Source organism: Drosophila takahashii, chromosome 3R, assembly GCF_030179915.1.
Source record: "Drosophila takahashii strain IR98-3 E-12201 chromosome 3R, DtakHiC1v2, whole genome shotgun sequence".
NCBI lineage: Eukaryota > Metazoa > Arthropoda > Insecta > Diptera > Drosophilidae > Drosophila > Drosophila takahashii.
Genome location: NC_091681.1, coordinates 39,854,672 through 39,876,593, shown reverse-complemented (window position 1 = coordinate 39,876,593; position 21,922 = coordinate 39,854,672). Strand labels below are relative to the sequence as shown.

At 41.2% G+C, this 21,922-nt stretch overlaps 1 protein-coding gene and 1 long non-coding RNA gene across 3 annotated transcripts; one reads left to right on the top strand and one right to left on the bottom strand.

Annotated features, from left to right (window-relative positions):
* Positions 1-1,208: 1,208 nt before the first annotated feature.
* On the top strand, positions 1,209-2,339 carry LOC138913532 (uncharacterized). Its single transcript, XR_011419302.1, has 3 exons — positions 1,209-1,386; positions 1,605-1,680; positions 2,122-2,339. It is a non-coding gene; the product is annotated as an uncharacterized lncRNA (long non-coding RNA).
* Positions 2,340-8,931: 6,592 nt separating this feature from the next.
* LOC108064621 (isochorismatase domain-containing protein 1) lies at positions 8,932-21,678 on the bottom strand. 2 transcript variants are annotated; one of them, XM_070217527.1, is made up of 4 exons: positions 21,474-21,677; positions 21,201-21,410; positions 19,978-20,286; positions 8,932-10,034 (listed from the first exon to the last, which is right to left on the bottom strand). In XM_070217527.1, the coding sequence occupies exons 1-3, from the start codon at positions 21,606-21,608 to the stop codon at positions 20,017-20,019; spliced, it is 615 nt and encodes a 204-aa protein (XP_070073628.1). In that variant the 5' UTR covers positions 21,609-21,677; the 3' UTR covers positions 8,932-10,034; positions 19,978-20,016. The 2 variants fall into 2 exon arrangements, with proteins under 2 accessions (XP_070073628.1, XP_017007694.3); XM_017152205.3 differs by lacking the exon at positions 8,932-10,034 and having other exon boundaries at positions 19,973-20,286; positions 21,474-21,678.
* Between the last annotated feature and the right edge of the window lie 244 nt (positions 21,679-21,922).

The window sequence follows — 21,922 nt, the reverse complement described above, 5'->3', positions numbered from 1 at the left end:
TCATAACCAGATGTGCTCGGATCCAATGCACGTATGATATTTATTTATGCATGGCCACTGCCGACGATGTCAGGCGCCAGTTTTACAAGAAAATCGAACAGGCCATATAGCTTCGGAGCTCTGTAGCTGGAGTTGGAGCTTTAAGAGCCGAGCTGACCCACTTGCACTTGGCCAAAGTCATGGCCGAAAAACGAAAGACTGTGGCCACAAACTTGCATGTCGCTTTGGTATTTTCTTCTCATTTTTTTGTTGTTTCGTGTGCCTTTGACCAGCTCAAGGATGCCAGGCTCCCGCTGCCACGAAAAAGAAAAACTGACACGGATGCTTAATTAAGAGCTCATTTCGCGGGCCAGCGAAGTGAACGTCCATTTGTATATTCATGTGTCATGTTTTCAGTTCCCAAAGACAAGTACCAGAGACACGTGAGGGTTAAGCAGAAACCGAGGGTCGATTGAATATGCATCACCCCCTCGGAGATGGGGGATTGGATACCGGTGATCGGTAGGGAGATCCATGGGCTTTCTTTCCGACTTTCTTGTTTCTTTGTGTCCAGGGCTTATCACCATCGGCATTCCCAATACCAATCCCTCTCACTTTTCCATTGTCCACTTAAAAATACAGAAGCGCGTTTTCTCCGCCTGTCAGTTGTCGATCACAACAGGTTGTCACATTCTTGTGACTTGTGTGCATAATTACGCACTCTTTACGGATCTTTCCGATCTTAGAGATCTAACTCTAACTCAAAGCCCGCCCACGAATACACGAGGCATCCATGAGATGCTTCTTCCCAAATTGTCAGGCAGCTTCTTCTCCCAATCTGAGCAATTTTCGGAATCAGTTCAGGCCTCTCGGTGACCCACACGTCCCGCATTATGTTGCTTTAATGTACGTAAATTGCAATTGCAGTCCAGTGCACTCATAAAAATAAATTTCTAAATTTTGGAAATCTCGCCATTGAATCGGCCTACCTTTGAAAATAGAAAAAAAATTTCTTGTTATTAGAAAATTCGCCTTTGAATATAAAAAACCTTTCTTGATGGAAAAAATTCAAGAAATAATTTTTCTTAAAAATAGAAAAATGAAAATCTCATATGTTTGTTTTTGCCGTCGCAGCCCAAAAATTTGCTACAAATTTTAGGCCAAAAAAACCTTTGAATATATGGAAAAAATTACCCTAGAATATAAGAAAGTAGCCATTGACTTCCTTCGGCTGCCGAATGTTAACGACAAGAAAAACGAAGTGGGACGAAGGGCCTACTCGGCCCGACTACTACCCGGCTACCGACTTCTCTGATCCCCCGAGCGTCAGTTGTGAAAAAAATTCGTGAGTGATGGACGTGATTTTCAAGCGGATAAGAGGTGAAGCCTTTTTCCGAATATTCAAAGGTATGTAAATATGTATATAATTTTTTGTATAGCGGGCGTACAATTGTGTGTATGTAATTAAAGGATACATTTCAAATCTCTTTACCAAGCGTATACCAATTTAGGTGAATTGTTTTTTAGCTAAGAGCTACGTACATACATACATTTGTACATAAATTTGTGGGTGTACAGTTCTATAATAACTTTATCTTATTACTCGCATTTTATTTATTTTTCAGAGTGAAAATACCTGCAGTTGCATCAGCCAAATAATTTGTTTGTCGAAGCTGTAATTTTGTTTTAAAACCTTCTAAGGTAAGAAAAATATGTTGTATTTGTTTGACATACTTATGTATGCATGTAAATATCAATGCATGTACGCGGCTCACCCGATCTGAAACCCGATTTTCAACCCTTTCATATTCTGCTCCTCTCTCTCGCTCGCTTGACCTACGCGTCGCGACGTTTCTCTCTTCACCTTCTTAAAACTGACACGATCTGCCCTGCTTACATTCGGTCTCCCTTCGCGCAAAGGACTGTATGTAAATATATATGTATGTATGTACGTGTCTCTCCCGTGCCTCTCTCTCTCTGAAATTCGATTTTCAACCCTTCATTTTCTACCTGTCTTGCTCCTCTCTCTCGGTCGTCTGTCCAACGTGTTTGTATTTTGGCTATTATTAACATTAGATTATTTCAAAAAAGTTGTTTATCTAAAAACAAATCATTGATATCCCAATAACTCTTTTTTTATAGATGAGGAAAGGCGAAGAAAATGGATCACCTTAGGTCATATGAAGTTCAACAGACCTTGGGTAATAATAATGTTTTCTTGAGTCAAAAATGTGTTATTTAAAAATGTTTAAATGTTAAGTGTTAAATGTTTTAAATGTAAATAAATATAATATGCAAAAGAAAAAACCAAGTTACATTTTATTTTTAGGGTTTCAGTGTTAATATAAAACTTCCTTTCAAGAAATATTATTTCTTAAATCAAGAAATAAAATTTCTTGAAAGGAAATTGAAACAAGAAAGAATTTTTCTTGTTTAAAAGGTGCCTTTCTAAAAAACCCTTTCTTGTTTTAAGAAATTTAATTTCTTGAAACAAGAAACAAACCACCTTTGAAACAAGAATCGCCTTTCTTGTTTTAAGAAATATTTTTTCTTGTTTTTATGGTGGCTTTCTAAAAAACCCTTTCTTGTTTTAAGAAATTTAATTTCTTAAAACAAGAAATATTTTTTCTTGTTTTAATGGTGCCTTTCAAAAAAACCATTTCTTGAAACAAAGGTGAGGTCGCCTTTGGCAAAAATTCAAGAAAGAATTTTCTAGATTTTAAGGAAATTCTTCGATTTTTTTTTATGAGTGTGGAGTCTAGAGTCCAGCATCCAGCATCCGCTCATCCATGCTCGACTTAAATAATTTGAAAACAAATTTCAGTTCTGTTGCCTAACTGGGCATTACAAAATTGTTTGTAATGTGCATTTAACCCCGAAAAGGTTGCTTACATAAGCCAAATGTTCCAATCTTTCCGTTTGGCTTCCTGGCTATGTGAAAGGTCCAAGCTGCAGAGAGGGGAAAGGTCAGAGGTCGGGCAAATATGAGCGGGCACGAGCATGTTATTCCTATTATACACAGCGAAATTAGTGCAGTTTATGCCCCGCGTTTCCCAACTACCCAACTCCCCCATCATAAACTTGATTCCCATCCCGAATCGAGTCGTGTGTTACGTCCAAGTTATGTCATTAATTTATTTTTTGCCCATTGTCGTGCTCATGCGGTTGCAGTGCGACATATCCAGAGGTCTCTGGAGTATACAGTATGGTGTATAGTGTATGGCATAGTCCAGTGCATATGGCTAAAATTAATGCCTAATGGCCTGTTTGCAGGGGGGTAGATGCTAGATGGTAAAGATGGTAGAAAAGGCGAACAACGATGATTGCCGCATGTTCTGTGAGCCGAGTTATTTAGCTCACTGTGAGCAAGGCTCATAATAAGCCGCCTGGTACTTATTGATTTTTACTGTTAGCAGAACGACTTGCTAACATGAAAGTCGTGTGAACAAACAGGCCAGCAAAAAAGGCCCACACGACGATGACAGCAGCGACAGAAGATCAGTGGTAAAAGGCCTTAACATTTAGCTTCAACTTAAGGCTCTAACTTATGGCCAAAGTACAAGTGCGCCCTGAATACCCCGGTGATCGACAAAAATGAAGAGCAAGTAATTTGCGTGGACGTCCATTCCTGGGCCCAATTGAAATATTGCCAAAGATTGGCTCCCAGTTGTCTTCATTACCAGCCAGCTAGCAGCTTGTTCCTTTTTTTCCGTTCTTCCTGGATAAACTGGCCCAGTCGGAGGTGAATCCCCTGCTGGGACGACCAAGCCACCTCCTGCAAGGAGCCATTAAATTGACGGAAGCTGTCGCCGCGCAAACAAACGGTTGGCAACCCTCTGGGCCTCTGCAGCCCATTTCAATTCGCTTTTATGCGATGGCCAATAAAATCGGAGCCTAATGGACGTTCGCCAATCGCAATTACCGCAGAGAAATGGAATTGGCTATGAAAATGGGTGCAATTGCCGGTGCCGTAAATTAATATGCTAATTCCACCTGCCAATGGTTCGGGGTTCTGAATTGTGAGTTCTGAGTTCTGCATTGTGGGCAATGCCAATGCCCCCGCTACCAAACCAAACCAAACGAAACCAACATTCCTTCAGGCAACGACTCGCCGAATAGGCAGTCACATTCTCAAACCTCAAACTTCGAATGCAACTGCAACTTCAAGAAGCGATCCAATTAATCGGCCTCAAAATCAAGCTTTCCAAGAACTGCCAATTATTACACAAGGCCAGGCGTCAAGGCTGGTGGCGAAAGCTAGATCTCCTGATTTCTAAGCCCCCGATCTTCCGAGCCCCCCACATAGTCAGGGTACACTTAAAAAAAAACAGATAATTTGTAATTTAATATTCTCACTTGAAACAAAATTATTGGAAAATCTATCTTAAGGGTTAAAGTAAATCTGTAAAATACTTTTAAGTGTTTATCTTATATATATAAACAAAACGTAGCTTTAAAGCTTTTAAGAAGTAATGCTGAAATCATTAGATTTACATATATATTTCGTCCAAATAAATATCTCTTCTCTTCTATATTTTTCCACAATAATTGAATTATATTTTGTTGCATTAATTAAATTATAAAAGTATTTAGTTAATGTTAAGATCTCTAATATTATATTTTTTGGCATCATCCAAAAACATTGCTTAAAAATGTCTTTAAAAACTAAACGTAGTACGTCAAGCAGGAGATCATTTCTTGTTATCTCCTAGAATTATTATTTCAACAGTCATAACTTCCTCATTTTCTCTCAGTCCAGGCATCATCTTAGTCGCTGGCCATATGGCCATGCAAATTGGCGCGGCTGTCAAGTTGATTTGTCATCTTTCAACTTTGACAGGACGTGAGCTGCATGTAATTGCCAATGGCCGACAAGGACCAGCAGCCAAGGAGCCAGCCAGAAGCCATGAAACCGAGGCAACTGAGAAGCTCCTAAGCCAATCTTGGCCAAGAAGGGCCCCTCTAGACGTTGACAGACGTTGGCAGGCCAAGCAAATTGGCGCAACACGCTCAACGCTCCTCGGCAATTTGCATTTGCATCTGCTGATCTGGTGCTCTTCCAGCCTTCTCCGCATCCACATTCAAATCTAAATCCACAGCCAATCCGGTGTCGGTGTCGCATATCCAATATCCCATATCCCACATCCCATAGCCAATATGCTATATCCATATCGATGTCCATGGTCATGGCCATCACATCACATTGTCCTGTAGTCGCAATTAACGTTTATTGGCAACCGGCATTCCGATTGTTTTATAATTTTCTGTTGATTTATGAATCCTCAACTGGATTCTACTGCTTTCTTCGCTCCGCTCTCGATCTCATACTGCGCCAATCGGCTAATTGGTTGTACATGCGAGAGAGCCCACCACACTGCATCCTACATACGCTCGTATAACGCAGCTGCTGAGATGATATATCTGGCTGGGCAAATGACTAGAATGGTGGAGGTATGGAGTCAGGGATGGGGACTACCCTAGAAGTCAAACTATTTATAACTGAGTCTATCAATTTATTTGAATTTTTTCCAGGAACTTACTATATCAATCAAACCATTTATAACTGAATCTTTCAATTTATTTGAATTTTTACCAGGAACTTACTATATATACTTAAATATACTAAGAAAGTTGTATTTCTTAATCGAATAACATTTCAATTCAAAGTGTAGTGATATCAGGATTAAAGTGTTAGTGATATTATGTACTCAAGATAATAAGGCTTTCACATAAAAATCTTAGATTTTCCTAATTTGGATCTTACTTATTTTAAACCTACAAAGCTGAGATCAAATTAACAACCTAACCCACATTCCATCATACCCTACTTTCCTAAGGTATTATCGTTTGAAACGTGATTAAAGCTGTGTACAGATGCTCGACACTCTGTTTGTGCTGCCTTTTCGGCGTGTGTTTTCCCCCACTTAATTGGTACGATATTCGTAACGAAACAGGGCAAAATAAAACAGAACCGAACAGAAACAGAAACAGTCGCAAAACTGCCACAAGAACGTGGTGGGCATTTAAAAGTCTAACGATTGCGCACTAATGACCAGCCGATATAGGGCTGAATCCAGGGATTGGAATAGGGATAGGAAGGGGAACACAATGAGGAGAATAGGGATTGGGGATCGCAACTGTCCGTCCACACCCACGCCCAAGTTCCAGTTTCTCGGTTCCAGAAGGAACAATCCCGACCAGGCCAAGCCTATCCCGATTCTGGATCCTACGACTTTTGGGCCGCAACTGAGGCATCTAACGAATGTCGCAGACAACAACAACTGGCAAACATCATCTTGATAATTGCCGAAAACGAAACCCCAGTGGTTCTGTGTCCTGGTCTTTGGCTTTTAGCTTTTGGTGGTCTGGTTAACAGGCTGCCGGGCCTGCCACGCCCACTGTTTTCGAGTGCAGCCCAACCCGGCGAGGAGTACATGCATTTTAAGGGCCTTACATGTTGATTTCGGACGATTGTCGAGATTAGTGGATGTGTTTGCGGCTGCTGTGGATTGCAGGGAGAATGAAAAATGGATAATGGAAAATAGAAAATGGGCAAAGGCTGCTGGGAAATCCATGCCCAAAAGGACAGAGTGTCAGCGAAGCTCCAGCAGCAAATCTCTATTCCATTCTCTTCTGCCAAGTTCCCATAATCAGCATTCAGGTTTTCTTTTAATTCACGGTTTGTTTTCCTAGCATTTGCATAATCAGGGTGGCTCTTTCGGGAGATTACAATATGATTTAATGTTTAAATTAGTTGGTAACATTCTTTGAGTGCCTAATGAGTGCTTGTATAAATGGTAGCAATTTCTAATTAGGAAAAATGCACTCTTTTGTATGCTAATCCAGCAGAGAATTTCACTAAACCCGTTGGAAAATGAATGCTTTATGGCAATATTTCAACATTTCCAGTTACCAATCGATCTGAAGAATTTCTTCTGCCCCCCGAAATGATCACCTGACCGTACTCAATTTCCTAGCAACCGAATGATGAGTTCCGTCCAATCCAATCCAATCCGGCCCAACCCGTTGCCAAATGTGTCAAAGGTGACAGCAGAAGCAGCGGCGGCAGCAGAAATCAATCAGAGATGAGCTAACAGTAAATGGGAAATGGAAAATGGAAAATGCTGTATCCCTCCGCTTTCATTCAAATCAATTTGTGCAGCGAACAGAGAACAGCGGACTGCAAGAGTGCAATTTGCAGGCGGTCAATGCACTTGGCCAAACAGCTGGCCAAGCTGGCTAAAATCCAGAATGCAGAATGCCGAAGGCTGGTTCCCGTAAATTGTTTTCAGCTCAGAGAGAGAACAATCAGCCTTGTGGTCAATGCCGTTCCCGCGTGGTGTTAATTTTTCCACAACTAATTCTTGGCATTAGCCGCAGAAGTCATAACCCAGGAAGCAATCGGCAGTTGGCAATCGACATAATGCCTATATGCATATGGCTATATGGCTGTATCGGTGGGCAATCTGCTTGATTAGACGGAAGAGGCGGTTACACTCTGCCCCTTAACAGTACTCCTGGGAAAATGGAGTCTCCGCGGCAACTTGTCATTCGCGGATCACGGCTCATCGGTTCCCCGATGAATAGAGATCTCGGAGAGAAGTATCTGTAGGCAATCTCGTATAGAGTTGACACAAATTGTGGCCATGATCGCCGAACTGCCAGGAGATCACTCACTCGATTACGGCGAGGAAGCATTTTGCTGTTTTCAATTTGACAGATTAATGATCCGCGCATTTTCCGCTCATCAGCCATCGATCGATTTCTTTCGATCTGGGGGAATTATCAGACAACTGAACCAAAAATACACCTGCATAATAGCCGCAACCGAGGAGATCGCCAGATGAAATATGAAATTTAAAACAGAGCAATTAAAAATCCAATTTGCCACAAGTGCACAAGTCGAGTCTCGGAGTCTCTTCGCATGACTCTAATAAATGGTGCACATGCCAAATTGTAGTTAGAGTTGTGGAGATGGGGAGATGGGGTTCAGCTGCTCAGCTGCCACCATAAAAACATTTATAAGCCTCATTATGAAGACCAGAATTTCTTGTCATTGAGCCCCAGAGTTTCTAGACTTTCACCGCGTGCGCTTAGAATGTTCGACAGCCCAGAATTCTCCTCATGGGTGAGGAAGAGGCAGAAGTCAGGGGGCAGGTGCGATGGATGTGCGTTGTACTTGTACCACTTGTCAGACTGCGATTTTGTTGTTGCCATAATTCGATGTTGATTTTTCGCTGCTCAAAGTGGGCTAAGACGCATTGTGCCAACCTGCTCGGCGGCGGCTTTGAAGTGGCCGAAAGAAATGGGCGAAAAGCGAGAACCAACAATAAAGCAACAATAACTGCTTGCCAAACGCATCAAGTGCGTTCCGGCCAAGTTTGTGCCTTAACTCTTTTGTTTCGGCTGCGCATTTGGTCACACGCAAACAAAACAAATTATGGCCAGACCAAGAAATCTAGATGTGGTTAAATTCTTGGATTTCACATGCACTAAAATGTGCTAAAATCTAAATGTAAATAAGTTTTTGTTTGGAGCATCAGGATGCAGCAAATGCTGTTTGACATATAAGTGTGGAATAAAATTTAGATAAGTACTATGAAGGCATTTAAAGACATTCCACCGGAACATATAAATTTCCGGCTAATTTCAATAAATTAATATAATAAAAACGTTCAAGTTTGAATGCCAATCGATTGGAAATTTAATTATTTGGACCATTCTTTTCATTGTTTATAGAAAAATACTAATTATTTTGCGGTAAAGAAAGAACAATCTGTATTATTCCTAATAATAGTTATTTGCTTAGTGTGTTTTTGCAGTAACTTTTCCAATCGTGATACCACATCTATAAATAAAAGTACTTCAATATAATGTAGTATATTCATTAATTTATTTAGATATTATTAAAAAAGCTTTAAATTTTGTTTCTAGATTTTTTTAAACTAGGCTAGTACCTACAAACAATTTTTAACAAATTTGGTTGTCTTTCTTTGCATTGCCATTGCCTTCACCCAGTTGACCCAGTGACTCGGGCAGCCCCCAGCGCCAACTGCAGCCCCATTGTGGTGGTGCCCTTGCTCCGCCAGTGGTTGTCCGCTGGCCAAGTGAGTGACAGCCATCACACTCGGATACTCGAATAGTTGGATAGTTGGATACTTGGATACTTGTATACTGGGATACCGAGTGGTCCACACACTTGCCGCATTTTCTCTTTTTGCTTTTTGCTGGAATCGTTTTCATTTCATTTTCACGGGGCCGCATTCAAGTCAGTCGTTGGTTTCGTTTTCGTTTCGCTTTTGGGTTGAAAAGTCAACACAAGTGGCATTGAAAAGTGTCTGGGCCGGCGCACTTAATGATGCCTCTTCGCCTTGGGTTCTCACAGTCTCCGGAGAGGAGAATCCAGTCGGGAGTTGGCAATGGGAGTGGGAATTGGGTATAAGCAATGGGAATGCTTTATTTGTGAGTGACAAATTGCTACCGCAGAGTGAAACTTAATACGGCAGGTCGTTCAAGTCCCGAGTGTCCAAGTCGAAGATGGCACTCCCACTCCGAATTGGAGTCCCACTGGCAGCTCCTCTTCTCCACGGAGCCTCCAATCTGGCGGTGCAATCTGACGCACGTTGCATGCATTAAGCTATAAATTGCAAATGTTTTATTCCACCTCGGCCCCTCCGATTCCTCTCAGCTTTTAATGTTTTGTTTTTGGGCGGCCGCGGGCATTGAAAATTGAATTGTTCGTTGTTTGTTATTTGCTATTTGTTGCTGGTTGTTGGTGGTGGCTCACGAAGGCCGGCGGCGACACGCCCACATTGCGTTACCCAGTCTCATTAGTGAATATCGTGTTCGGTTATTTGCCCAGCGATGAATGCGGTAAGATCCAGGCGGAGATTGCAGATTGCCCTGGCCACAAGAAGCAGCAGCAGGCAGCAGGATCGCCTTCGCATCCTCATCCTCGGCTAGGAAAATTAATGTTCGCACATTAAGTTAAATGATTGCGAATATTAGGAAATATTGGCCTGGCCAACTGCAGTGGCATCATCGAATGGGCATGGCTAGTACACAAATAAAAAACAAGTAGCGGTAAAATCATATCGATTATGTTAAATTTCTGGTATTTCATACATATTTACTGGTAAAATTGATATTAAATAATATAATTTTAAAAATATCAATACACTCATAAAAATATTTTTCTACATTTTAGAAAATCGCCCTAAAAAATTTTTCGCCTTTGAACTGAGAAAAATTTTCTATTTTCACGACAAATTTGCCATAAATTTAAGGCAGGTGACCATAAAAAAATATTTTTAGGGTTAATTTTTCTATTTTTCTAATATTTAGGGCGGGTTTTTTCGATTTGCTTCGTTTTGACCTTTTCTAAATCCAACGGCGAATTGCCCTAATTTTTTTTCTAAAATTTTTCTAAATACAAGGGCGATTTGCAGCGTTTGAAAAGCTACGCTACTCTCGTAGTATTTTGTTTTGCTATTACTATCGCTCTCTTTTTGACTAGAGCCGTAGCAGAGCCATAGCAAAATAACGAGAATGTTTGTGCTCTGCTCTGCTCGTAGTTTTGTCGCTTGAGAAACTGTAGCAATAGCGGTAGCAGAAAATCAAGTCCTGTGCTCTGTGTAGCAGTAACGGTAGCAAAAAATTGACAGCGAGATGAGAGCAGAGCACTTGCTTTTTTTTCATGTGCTACGACTCTCGCTTGTGTTAGTTTTCTTATTTTCTGCACCTTTCTTATGCAGCGTTTTCTTTTTAATTGTCGCTTTGCCAGAATGAGAAAGAAAATATTTTCTGTCAGAATAAAGTGGTTTAAAATAATAAAATAAATAATAGAATTTTATTCAAAAACTAAAAATCAATAAAAAAACGAATATTCATTCACAGTTTTCAGATTAAATCAAAAATTAAAAATTAAAAGGCACAGTATTCAAATTAATGTATTAAGTAAATGTTAATTAAATATAAAAAAGAAATAAGAACTTATGCATTTAGAAACACGAATCACCCCTCATCTTCTTCGTCTTCAAATAAATTTAAATTGTCGATGGCACTATCCAAGTGAGTTGAGTTAAGCCGGACAAGAAGAATATTTTCCAATGTTTCGTGACTTAATCGATTTCGGTTATCCGACAACACCAGTTTTAAAGAGGAAAAAGCCCGCTCTATAGTTACCTACAAATATTAAGAAATTTAAACACTTGTTAATAAATATTTTGTTTTAAATTGGGTTATAATTCTTACTTGAGTTGGGGGTATGGCAAAGCATACTTTGCTTAGCGCATACAGCTCTGGATCGCTTAATTTCCTTACTTTCCAAAAATTTAAAACATTTTCACTAGATTTCATATACGGCAATTTCAACGATTCAATCTTTCCATGGACATCTGTTGACTCATTCGGAACAATGTTAGCACTTAAGAAGTCGTCCAAAAGATCGAAATTACTTCCTTCATGTACAGTATCCGAAGCCATTGAATTATTTGATGATACTAAATTTGGAAGGGGGCTGTGGATTTTAATTTGTGCCCACAATTTCTTTAGAAAATGAATTGCTCTGTCCTTTTGTGAGCTGTCCAGGGTATGATGAAATCTTGGGTCTAGGTATAAGCAAGCGTCGAAGCCAACATTTGATACTAATTTTTTTGTTCTTACTTCCATACTTTCAAGAAGCGTCTCTCCAATTGTATAAAGAATGGATTCTTTACTTGAAGCGCTGGTTGCTAAAATTTGTTTCGTTGACAACTTGCAAACCAGCCACAGAGCATAAAAATTCCCATAGTGCAATTGTTCTTGTTGAAACTGCACTATAGTTTTTTGCAGTGGTGCCATAATTGTAACGTAGGAGACCATGAACTCCCATAACTGTTCATTTACAACGAAATAGTCGTCTTTGGATTTATTTTCAACAGTTTCAATAGGGCCTAATATAGCTTTCGCTTTATTGAGTAGGTCAATCATTTTATATGTTGATCCCCATCTAGTAGGACAATCCAATTGGGGTAATTTAAAATTTTGCAGTTCAAATAAATTACGGTAACCGTTGGATTGTTTCCGAATATGTTTGGCAAAATTGCGGCAGGTTAACAAATACTCTCTTATATTTGCATTTTTTGTTACATCGAGTGCACAAAGCTGTCCAGTGTGTGCCGCACATCGAACTATTTGTATTTCACCCACATACATATTTTCTGTATTTTCATAAAGGTCGACTTGCTGTGTGTACTCAATGTTCTCTTCAATACAGACTTCGTCAATATCATCATCGCTCATATGCATTTCTGATAAAATTTTTGAAGTTTTTATCATATTTGCCCCATTATCCGATGTAATTGATACAATTTGGGTCAGGGCTATTTCGTATTTCTCTAAAACAGCTATAATTTCTCTAGCGAGGTTTTGGGATGTACTTGAACCTGCTCCTTTGAGTTCCACCATTCCAAGAATTCGCGATTTTATTTCTTGTTTGCTGACGAATTGAGCACTGATGCCGAATATATTTCGATCAAGCCGCGTTGCACTATCTATTTTTAAAGAAAGCAGTCGATTCTTACATTCTTGATGTATTTCAAGTCTAACATTCGCTGATACCTGCTTTAGAACAGACTTGCACTTGCTTCCGTTCAAAATAATGTTTTTTCCGCTTTTTTCGTTAAGACCTTGACATATGGGGTCAATTATGTTGCGCATATTAGTTGAGTTTAGCACATGGAACGGAATGCTGTCTTCAGTGACAAGTCCAATGTATGACCGGATTAAATTTTTTTTGTTGATTTTAACTTTAATTAGTTGAGGTTTCACGGTTTTTTTGGTCTGCATGCAACCAGAATCATTTTCTTGCTGCTCAGGTCGGATGTCATGCAATTGTAAATGTTTCTTTAAATTAAAAACACGGCCGTTTTTTATAACTCGAAAACATGTTTTGCATTTAACGTGGTCGGAATCTATGTCCTCGTAATATTTTAAAATGTTGATACTTTTCTTTGCCGGAGACATGTTTACGCAGTTAATCAAAACTCAAAAGTGACAAAAATATTTTCTTAAAACTACAAAGCGACAATTAAAAAGAAAACGCTGCATAAGAAAGGTGCAGAAAATAAGAAAACTAACACAAGCGAGAGTCGTAGCACATGAAAAAAAAGCAAGTGCTCTGCTCTCATCTCGCTGTCAATTTTTTGCTACCGTTACTGCTACACAGAGCACAGGACTTGATTTTCTGCTACCGCTATTGCTACAGTTTCTCAAGCGACAAAACTACGAGCAGAGCAGAGCACAAACTTTCTCATTATTTTGCTATGGCTCTGCTACGGCTCTCGTCAAAAAGGGAGCGATAGCAATAGCATAGCAATATTTGTATTCATCTCGCTACTACGGAGTAGTAATTGCAAACACTGGCGATTTGCCTTAAAAATCACTCCAAAAGTGTGAAATTCGGTAGCCCAGCGGTCTAATCACTTGCGCTTTCAACTTTGCTATATGAGGACTAAGGTTGTGGGTTCGAACCCTGTGTGATTCAACTTGATTTTTATGTTTTTTTTTTTTTGTAAACATTATAATACTGAGGACATTTTTTCGTCCGAATTTTAAATTAAAGTAGTCTTTAAACCTTAAAAACGTATGGGAGTTCTGAGTTAAAAGCATACTTTATACGGTTTAGTTGCCTTTAGTCATATTATAACGTAGACCTCAAGAAAATAAGATATGTGCAGAGTTTGTTCGTCGTCTTGCGCGATGGGTCTGTGGTGCAGCGTTAGGACGTTAGACTCTAAACCGAGAGGTCGTGGGTTCGATTGTCGCAATGACCAAAAAAAGTAAGTAGTTTTTTCTCCTCATATTTATTTCCCTAATTCGTTTACAAACACGATTTTTCAGTTCTAACGGCTGTTCTGTATAGATCGGGCCCCCCTCTTAGCGCAGCTCCCATATAAACTACACACCAATACAATAATATGAAACGGTGTCCTCCGCCGGTGTTGTTTAATTAAAGCAGTCCCAGTTCCCAGAATATACACGATTAAAAAATACATGCTTCCCAAATTCAGTTAAGCATGCTCAAACTCGAATTTTTTTAATTTGTCTAATTTTTTAGGGCATTTGCCTTTAAAAACAGAAAATTCGCCCTTAATTTTAGAAAAATACACCTTAAAATTAGGGCAAATCACCCTAAAAAAAGGAAAATATTTCTTATTTCAAGAAAAATCACCCTAAATTAAACCAAATTTCCATCGGGATTTTTTAGAAAATTTTTCTAAATACACGGGCGAATCGCCAGCGGATACGATTTATGGGCGATTTTCTAAATCCACGGGCGAAAAGTCAGTTTTTTAGGGCGATTTAGGGTAAAAATTTCTATGAGTGTACCCTTTTAATGTGAAATTGATCTTTCCAAACCGTTTTTACGTTTTCTAGCACATCAAGTTAAAATCGATACCACAATTCTTTTTTGAGTGTAGGGATGGCAAGGCATCTCTCGGTTACAGGGGGGAAATAATAAATTAGTCCTGGCCTTGGCGGCTGTTATGTCATTATGTCTCATTAGCACTTTGCCCGGATATTTTTGCCCAGGCAAATTAAAATAAAGAGCAACACCCCTTGGCAGCAGCCGAAGTTTGAGCCAAAAAGCGCGCAGTTTGAGCCTGGAGAGGAAAACCCGTTTGCCAGATTGCAAAGACAAAAGGAAATGCTCTTTGCCGTTCGAGTGAAAAGCGCTTGAGTTCGATCTTTCGAGTGCTTTGTGTTTGCTCCATAAGTTAAATCGGGTTCTTCGGCTGCTGATCGTTGATCGTTGGAAATTTAATGAAAGCCTTTTGGCCGCAGAAGAAGAAAAGAAGATCTCCCGCAACGCCTTCACTTTAGATTTTTCCTGGCAAATTGCCGGCTGCAAGCAGCTGTTGCAGTTTGTGGAAATCAGCATAAAACCTCCTACATTTCACTTCACTGTCAACACGATCCATTTGCCGGTTGGCTCGGTTGGCTTTGTTGGCCAGGAGGCAGACCATTCATTTGCCCAGTTCCCATTCAAATGGGATTTTCACTTTTCATATGCCAAAAATCTCCGTTGGCGACCTGCTGAACTTTTCCCCTGAAAAACCCCTCTGGGAAACCACTAGGAAAACTGATATGGGTCAGGAACTAACTGCAGGTACAACATCATTCCATTATTTGAATGTCCGACATGGGCTACCGTTGGACTTGGACCTGGTAACCAGGAATCCTGGTCTGTGGCCCCTTGTTACTTACTATTTACCCATTCCGTTGTCGTCGTCGGATGTCAATGTTGGCTGTCAGTTTTGCGCTGCCGCCTGACAGGCCAACAAGCCAAGAAAAACCGGCTAACTGGACATCTGAGATGATCTCGGGAACATCACCTACATCGCTCACTGACCACCAATCCGCAGACTGTGCCAATTTCAAATTTCCAGCTGCCAGCCACCCGGCCACACACTCCATTAATCACGGCCAGCCGAATTGGACAATGGAACTCGGAGCTTGGAACTCGAAGATCTTCACAAATCATAACCGCAGAGTTTTGCCAACGTACTGACACATTTTCGTTGTTCGCCCGGTAATTACGGATGGGAAGTGGCTATAAATTAACCTTAATTGAATGCATTTGACAGAGTATTTTGCTGGTGGGAGTGGGAGTTCGAGTCTCGGGCAATGAACTGGAGCAGTGAGTAGCGAGCCTCTAATAAGGCCAATTAGAGCCAGAAAGTTCATTATCATTAGCCCATTTCTGGGCTTTGTTTTCCCGGGCCAGAAAGTGAATCTGCCAGCCCCAAAACTTCACTTTCCTTGTCCGCCAATCCAACAATCTGCGGCGGCTTCTTTGTAGGCCCAGCACAAATTACTTCGATTTAATAACAACCATCGTTGCTCGGCCATTTCCATTTTTACTAGGTGTTTACGGTCAGTCGTGACAAAATAGTTTGACCTCACTGCTAAACTACAGGCGCAGCCTTTTGACATTTGGGTTTCGGGTTTTGAGTCAAGTGGATTATTTGGAGATACTGGCTGTGTTTTCTTTCTTATTTATGGGGCTGGGTCAGCGAAAGCCAGTCGATTTGGGCAATCAATCGATTGGTTTTTGGCTGGCTAATGAAAACCACAGAGCCTTATGAGCTCCGAGTCCTAGTCCATCCTCTTGTCACTTTCTTTTGCAATCACAATCACAGGACGGAATTTCCAGGCAGTATGCTAATTTGGTTAGAAAGTAAGTGCACATGGCGCATATCTAATTGTCCCCCACCTTCCAGCTAAGCAGAAGATCGCCGAACAAGTGAAACTGCCCAAAAATGGCAACTGCAACTACTGCACAAGCTGCAAGTCAAATCACTTTGACAGGGGGGGAGATATGTGCACAGAAAGAAAATTAGGTATGAAATGGGGTCAATTCTACATTATTTCATATCAATAAAAAGCCGAAACATATAAATTTGATATTTTATCAAATCATATTTAATACTAAATGTAATATTTTTTGTAAAATAAGATTAACACAATCTTTATTCATATCATTTTGATCTTTAAATAATATATACGTGACCAGCACATATCAATTTGATCTTTTGCCAATTTTTTTCTGTGTGGGTAAAAAGAGAGGGTCTTTGGCTTCTCGACCATAAAGCACGCAAATGTGTCGGACTCGGCCGCCTTTGTTGGCCAATTGCCCATATATAAATAAAATACTCGGCTCGCCGGTCCGAGTGTCCAGCATAAATTTGTGTAAATCTTTTTCGGCGACTTTTGTGGGCCAAGCAGAGCCAACTATTCAGGCGAATTGGCCTCCAATTGTGCCCGCTTTTAAGCAAATTAGTTACATATATGACTGCCGCTATGACTGTTTCTGTTCTTCTTCCAGGCTCCAAGTGGAGCAGAGCAGCCAGAAACAGAAACAGCAACCGCAGCCAAAAAACACTGGCCATTGGCCACCTTTCACTGCTTTTCAAATGTCGCGCCATTGTGGCCGCTGCGGCATTGTTTGATAAAAGTGAAGATAGCACTGGGATTGAGAGAAAACATTCGGAGACACGGTGTAAACAGCATTCATATCTCCATCTCCAGTAGTTTGATCTAGTTTGAGCGATCGGACAAGCGGCAAATAAACAGCGGCGATCTTTATCGACGACAGGCGGCCAGACTGGCCAACCTAACCAACCTGGCCCACCATTGACCCATTGTCCCTGCCTGACCATTCGATTGCCAGAGGAGCAGGTGGAGGCACTGCGAGAAAACTATTGATCCCATCCTAATACCCATGTATTATGAAAACTCAAACTCAACAGAAATTGGGTAACATGTATAATAGAGAATTCAAATATGGAGTGTCATACCTTGTTGAATTCGTAATAAAATTTCCTACCGATTAGCATTCAAAGCTGAACATTTTTATTTTTGACCATTTTTCGCAAAAAATTATGATGTTACCCCTTATAAAAAAATGTGAAAATGGGCCGAAATATTAATTTTTTTTAATTATCCGGAAAGTGAAATATATAAATATATATATTTTAATATCTAATCTGCTGTTATCTGCCGTATAAATCACTAATTCTTTTAGTGAAAAATCACTATAGAAATTACCCTAAATGGCTTAAAATAAATTGTTACGAAAACCGCGCATCTTGGCTGTGATTGGTATTAAAAAACTGAAGCATTCACTTACCGTTATGCCATAGTACGATGTAATCCGAAAATTCTTCTTTAACCGAAAGATAATTTCATGTTTACGAGGTCGTCCAAGCCAAAACCATAAGAATTCGGTAAGAAGACCCCAAAATTACAATCAGACGAGCTAAGTGAATTATCACGAATGTCAGATTTACCTGGGCCCATCCGCATCTTTGATTGGATTGGGGCAATGTGCTTTGCTCTTCCACACGCATTTCCCGATTCCGATTCCCAATTTTCAATTCCCAATTCCCGGCTTCTTGTTAGCGGACGATTATCGCCGCTGCTTCGAGACCGGCAATCATAACCGGGCCTAATTAATACGTGTGCCCAGGGCATCTCACACCCATGGCCACGCCCCCAGAAAAGGAATACCGATGCAGATACATTGTGGGGCATATGCTATACGATATATGCTAATTAGACGTACTCGCGGCCACTTAGCGGCCGGAGATACATATCTCATTCGGCTAATTGCTGGTCACTGGCCACATGCATTTTGTGGGTTAACAGGTGACGTGGGGCCAAGACTCAAACTGGAGACTCAAAACTCAAAACTGGAAGGCGGAAACCGAAACAGAATTTTCCCTATGACCGCCGGCTGCCACGCCCCCTTTCGGAAAGAGCGGTATTTTGAAGAACAAACGAATAATTAGCATAGAGAAATGATTGCACTAATTGTTTGGCCTGGGAAGTACGAGAAAGAGACACCCAAGTGCAGGCCATTACAGAGTGTGGGAAATGCAAGCGATGCGATCCTTCATTAGATGTCTCATTAAACATTAAAGGGGGAGCAGCCAGCAAACAGCAGATTTTGGCTAATTTGGGCAGGCGGCTCCATAAATTATGCAATCTGAGTGAGCAAACTGCATTCGAGCATTCGAGTGAGCCGCTTTGAAGGCGCCGCCTGGGATTCTCACATTTGTCAACGGATCTGCAGGAATTTCAATGTTCAATGTTCAATGTTCAATGTTCAATGTTCAATGCTCGATGCTCCATTCAAATGGGGGATTAACTTGTGATGGAGGAGGCCTCTGGACTCTGGACTCTAGTTGCTGACCCGGCGTTCGCTTGATAAATTTCTTAATTTTAGGGATTGGGTTTTCGCCTAATTCCTGTTTGTTTATGGCCAGGCCAGCGAAACTTCCATTTAAGCGGTTTCCTCTGGGTTCCGTGGCTTGATTTGATCTATGAGCGTGTCCACAGTTGCCACTTGCCCGGCTGCCAGCACATAAATTCCCAATCTCTCATCGATTCTCCACGGCAGCCACAGCTTACAGCTGCTGCCGAGGATCACAGATCGCTGATCATCAGACGTGGAAATGGAAATGGAGCCGTGTTCATTTGCACACCGCACTGGGGTATTTCACAGATTTATCATCTTTTTTTTAGCTTTACAGCATTTCCAGCAGAAAAAGGAAAACTGAATTTATTAATATGCCAAGTGTGAGGTTGGCACTGCGTATGAAAACACATGAAAACCAGTTCCAAGGCCAGAAATTTATGGCTTCGCTGGGCGGGAAAAAGGCTTACGCACATTGCCGTTAGCCCAATTCACTTTTCCCGCTTAGGAACAACGAGCCACTGAGGGGCATGCCTAATTGGACGGATCACAGATCTCTCGGGGACTCAGATAAGTTGTTGACTTATCGCGTGCCAAGATGCCATCGCCATCAGTTGTGCTTTGGAGTGGTTTAGAGGCTTAGAGGTTAGCATGGCGAGACTGGCTGGGCAAATAAATTGCCAGCTGCCGGAGGCGGCGGATCCTCCGATCCGATCCTAACTTCCCTCCTTGGCATGCAAATGGCGATCAAGATCGCGATGTTTGCGTGGCCTGTTATGAGTCAATCAGACGCCTGCCTACATTGTCACCATCACTTGGCCAGGATAGGATCTCTGGCATGACTGCCTGCAGCGCCGATGGAAGATGGGAAGATGGCTAGATGGGCGCTGGAGATTGTCGCGATTGCATCATAAAATTTAACTGCCCCGCCAGCCAATTCCAGGCTCCAAAGCGGAGGCTCCTCCAAGTCAAAGTCATTGCATAAATTGGCAGCACTGCTGCTGTTTCTATCGATGGGATGGGATGGTATAAGATGGTTCTTATAAGGCGCCGCTTAGGCAAAAAGGGGCTGGCACCAAATACCAAATGCTGCTCCATTCAGCTGTCCACTTGGCCGAGATGTTTATGAGTTGACGAGGACAGGGAGCCGGCCCTACCGGTGGGTCCTTCTCTCATAATTCTCGTTCTCATAATTCCCATTTCCCCCCGGGAAATACTTACATATGCATATAAGCTAGAAGGATAGTTTACTTTACTTTGCTGTTTGAGAGACTTGAAAGCGAGCCGCCTGGTTTTTAATTCTTAGAGGGACGCCAAAGTTGCATATCCGCAGAGACCTTCTTCACCAGCGGAGCTATCTCCTTGAAGGACTTGTTGTCCTTGTCCCCCAGCAGATTGAATATCACACTTTCGGAGGTGGAAATGTTGCACCCTATGTGCCGCAGTCGTTCCAAGGCCAGATCACGATCCTGATTTAAACGGGAGGCACAGCAGTCGGCCACCAACCAGACGTCAATCTGTTCATTCACCAGGTCAAAGGCTGTCTGCTCAATGCACACATGGGTCTACAAAGGGGGAGAAAGGAATTACTCACAGAAAAAAAAAATTAACAAAATATCAGATTGATATGTGCTGGTCAATTTTATATTCATCTTGATATCAATTTAATATGTATAAAGATTATGTCTATCTTAATTTACATTATTTGTTTAAAAAAATAGTAAATTGGGTATTTTATATGGTGTGTAAAATATCAATTTGATATGTTTATAACATAATTTTGACATTAATAAGGTAGAAATGACCCTATTTATACCCGTTACTCGTAGAGTAAAAGGGTATACTAGATTCGTGCAAAAGTATGTAACAGCTAGAAGGAAGCGTTTCCGACCCCATAAAGTATATATATTCTTGATCAGGGTCACTAGCCGAGTCGATCTAGCCATGTCCGTCTGTCCGTCTGTCCGTCTGTCCGTCTGTCCGTCTGTCTGTCTGTCCGTCTGTATGAACGCTGAGATCTCAGAAACTACAAAAGCTAGAAGGTTGAGATTTCCCACACATATTCTTTGGCTTCCTACGCAGCGCAAGTTTATTTTAGCCGAGCGCCACGCCCCCTCTAACGCCCACAATCGCCCACTAACGATTTTAAAATGGGCCCTGCGCCCACACCTTTAAAGATTTCCGAGAAGTATAAATGCAATTTTGTTGTGTATTTTTATACCTATCGAAATGTAGAAGACATTTTTCAAATCGGACCATTCATTAAAAAGTTATACGATTTATAAATTGTCAACATATATCTATCTCCCTCGCACTCCCTTTAGCTGAGTTACGATTATTAGTCGGGACACCAACCCGACACAGCGTTCGCACTCCCTTTAGCGGAGTGACGGGTATTAGATAGTCGGGACACCAACCCGACTATAGCGTTCTCTCTTGTTTTATATCGAATTTGTTTTCTGTGTATATAATAACCCACCTCCAGACCGAATAACACCGCCGTTTTGGGCTTGCCTCCAAAGATATCAGTCATATTCTTGCGCACCGGCTCCACCAGCATGGAAAACTTGGTCTTCGCCACATTCGCACAGGCATGTTTCACGTCCAACTCGCAGACGGTCTTGCCCAGCTTCTCGGGATACTGCTCGGTGACCACGAGGGGCACTTGGAAGACCTTGCCGGCCGCCAGCTGGAATGTGGAATCTATTAGCAGACGCAAGCCCTTATCCTGTCAACCTATTAGCTGCCTCACCAGTTTGGCAGTGTTTTCGATGAGCGAACTCAGCAGCGGTATAGCCGGCTTGAATTTTTCCTGGACATCGCACAGCATGAACAGGGTTTTCGAGGGCACCAGGCGGTAGAGCGACGATCCAATGACTTTTCTCATGATGGATTTTATAACTATATAATGTAGAACTTAAAAACGTTTCAAAAGTAAAAGCAAGTGCTTGCTGAGTTTGAATTTGGCGCTCGACTGCCGACCTCTGGCGTTTAGTGGCGGCAGTTCAGGTTCACCCACGTTGTGTGGTGAGTTTAGATTCAAAGAAATAGCTGAAAATACCAAAAAAATAGCTAGAACAACATGAAAAAAAGCTAGCTTCGGCCGAGTCGAAGTTTGTATACCCTTTAATTCAAAAAATTTTATTTTTAATTTTTTTTTTATGTTAAAAAGCACTAAATTATTCCTATGGAAAAATTCAG

Bases quoted from the DNA above. Each gene is read 5' to 3' on its own strand.
- LOC108064621 (XM_017152205.3), bottom strand. From the start codon at position 21,608: ATGAGAAAAGTCATTGGATCGTCGCTCTACCGCCTGGTGCCCTCGAAA. The intron at 21,411-21,473 runs GTGAGGCAGCTA...TCCACATTCCAG, and splicing joins TCGAAAACACTGCCAAACTG to CTGGCGGCCGGCAAGGTCTT. The intron at 20,287-21,200 runs GTGGGTTATTAT...CCCCCTTTGTAG, and splicing joins CGGTGTTATTCGGTCTGGAG to ACCCATGTGTGCATTGAGCA.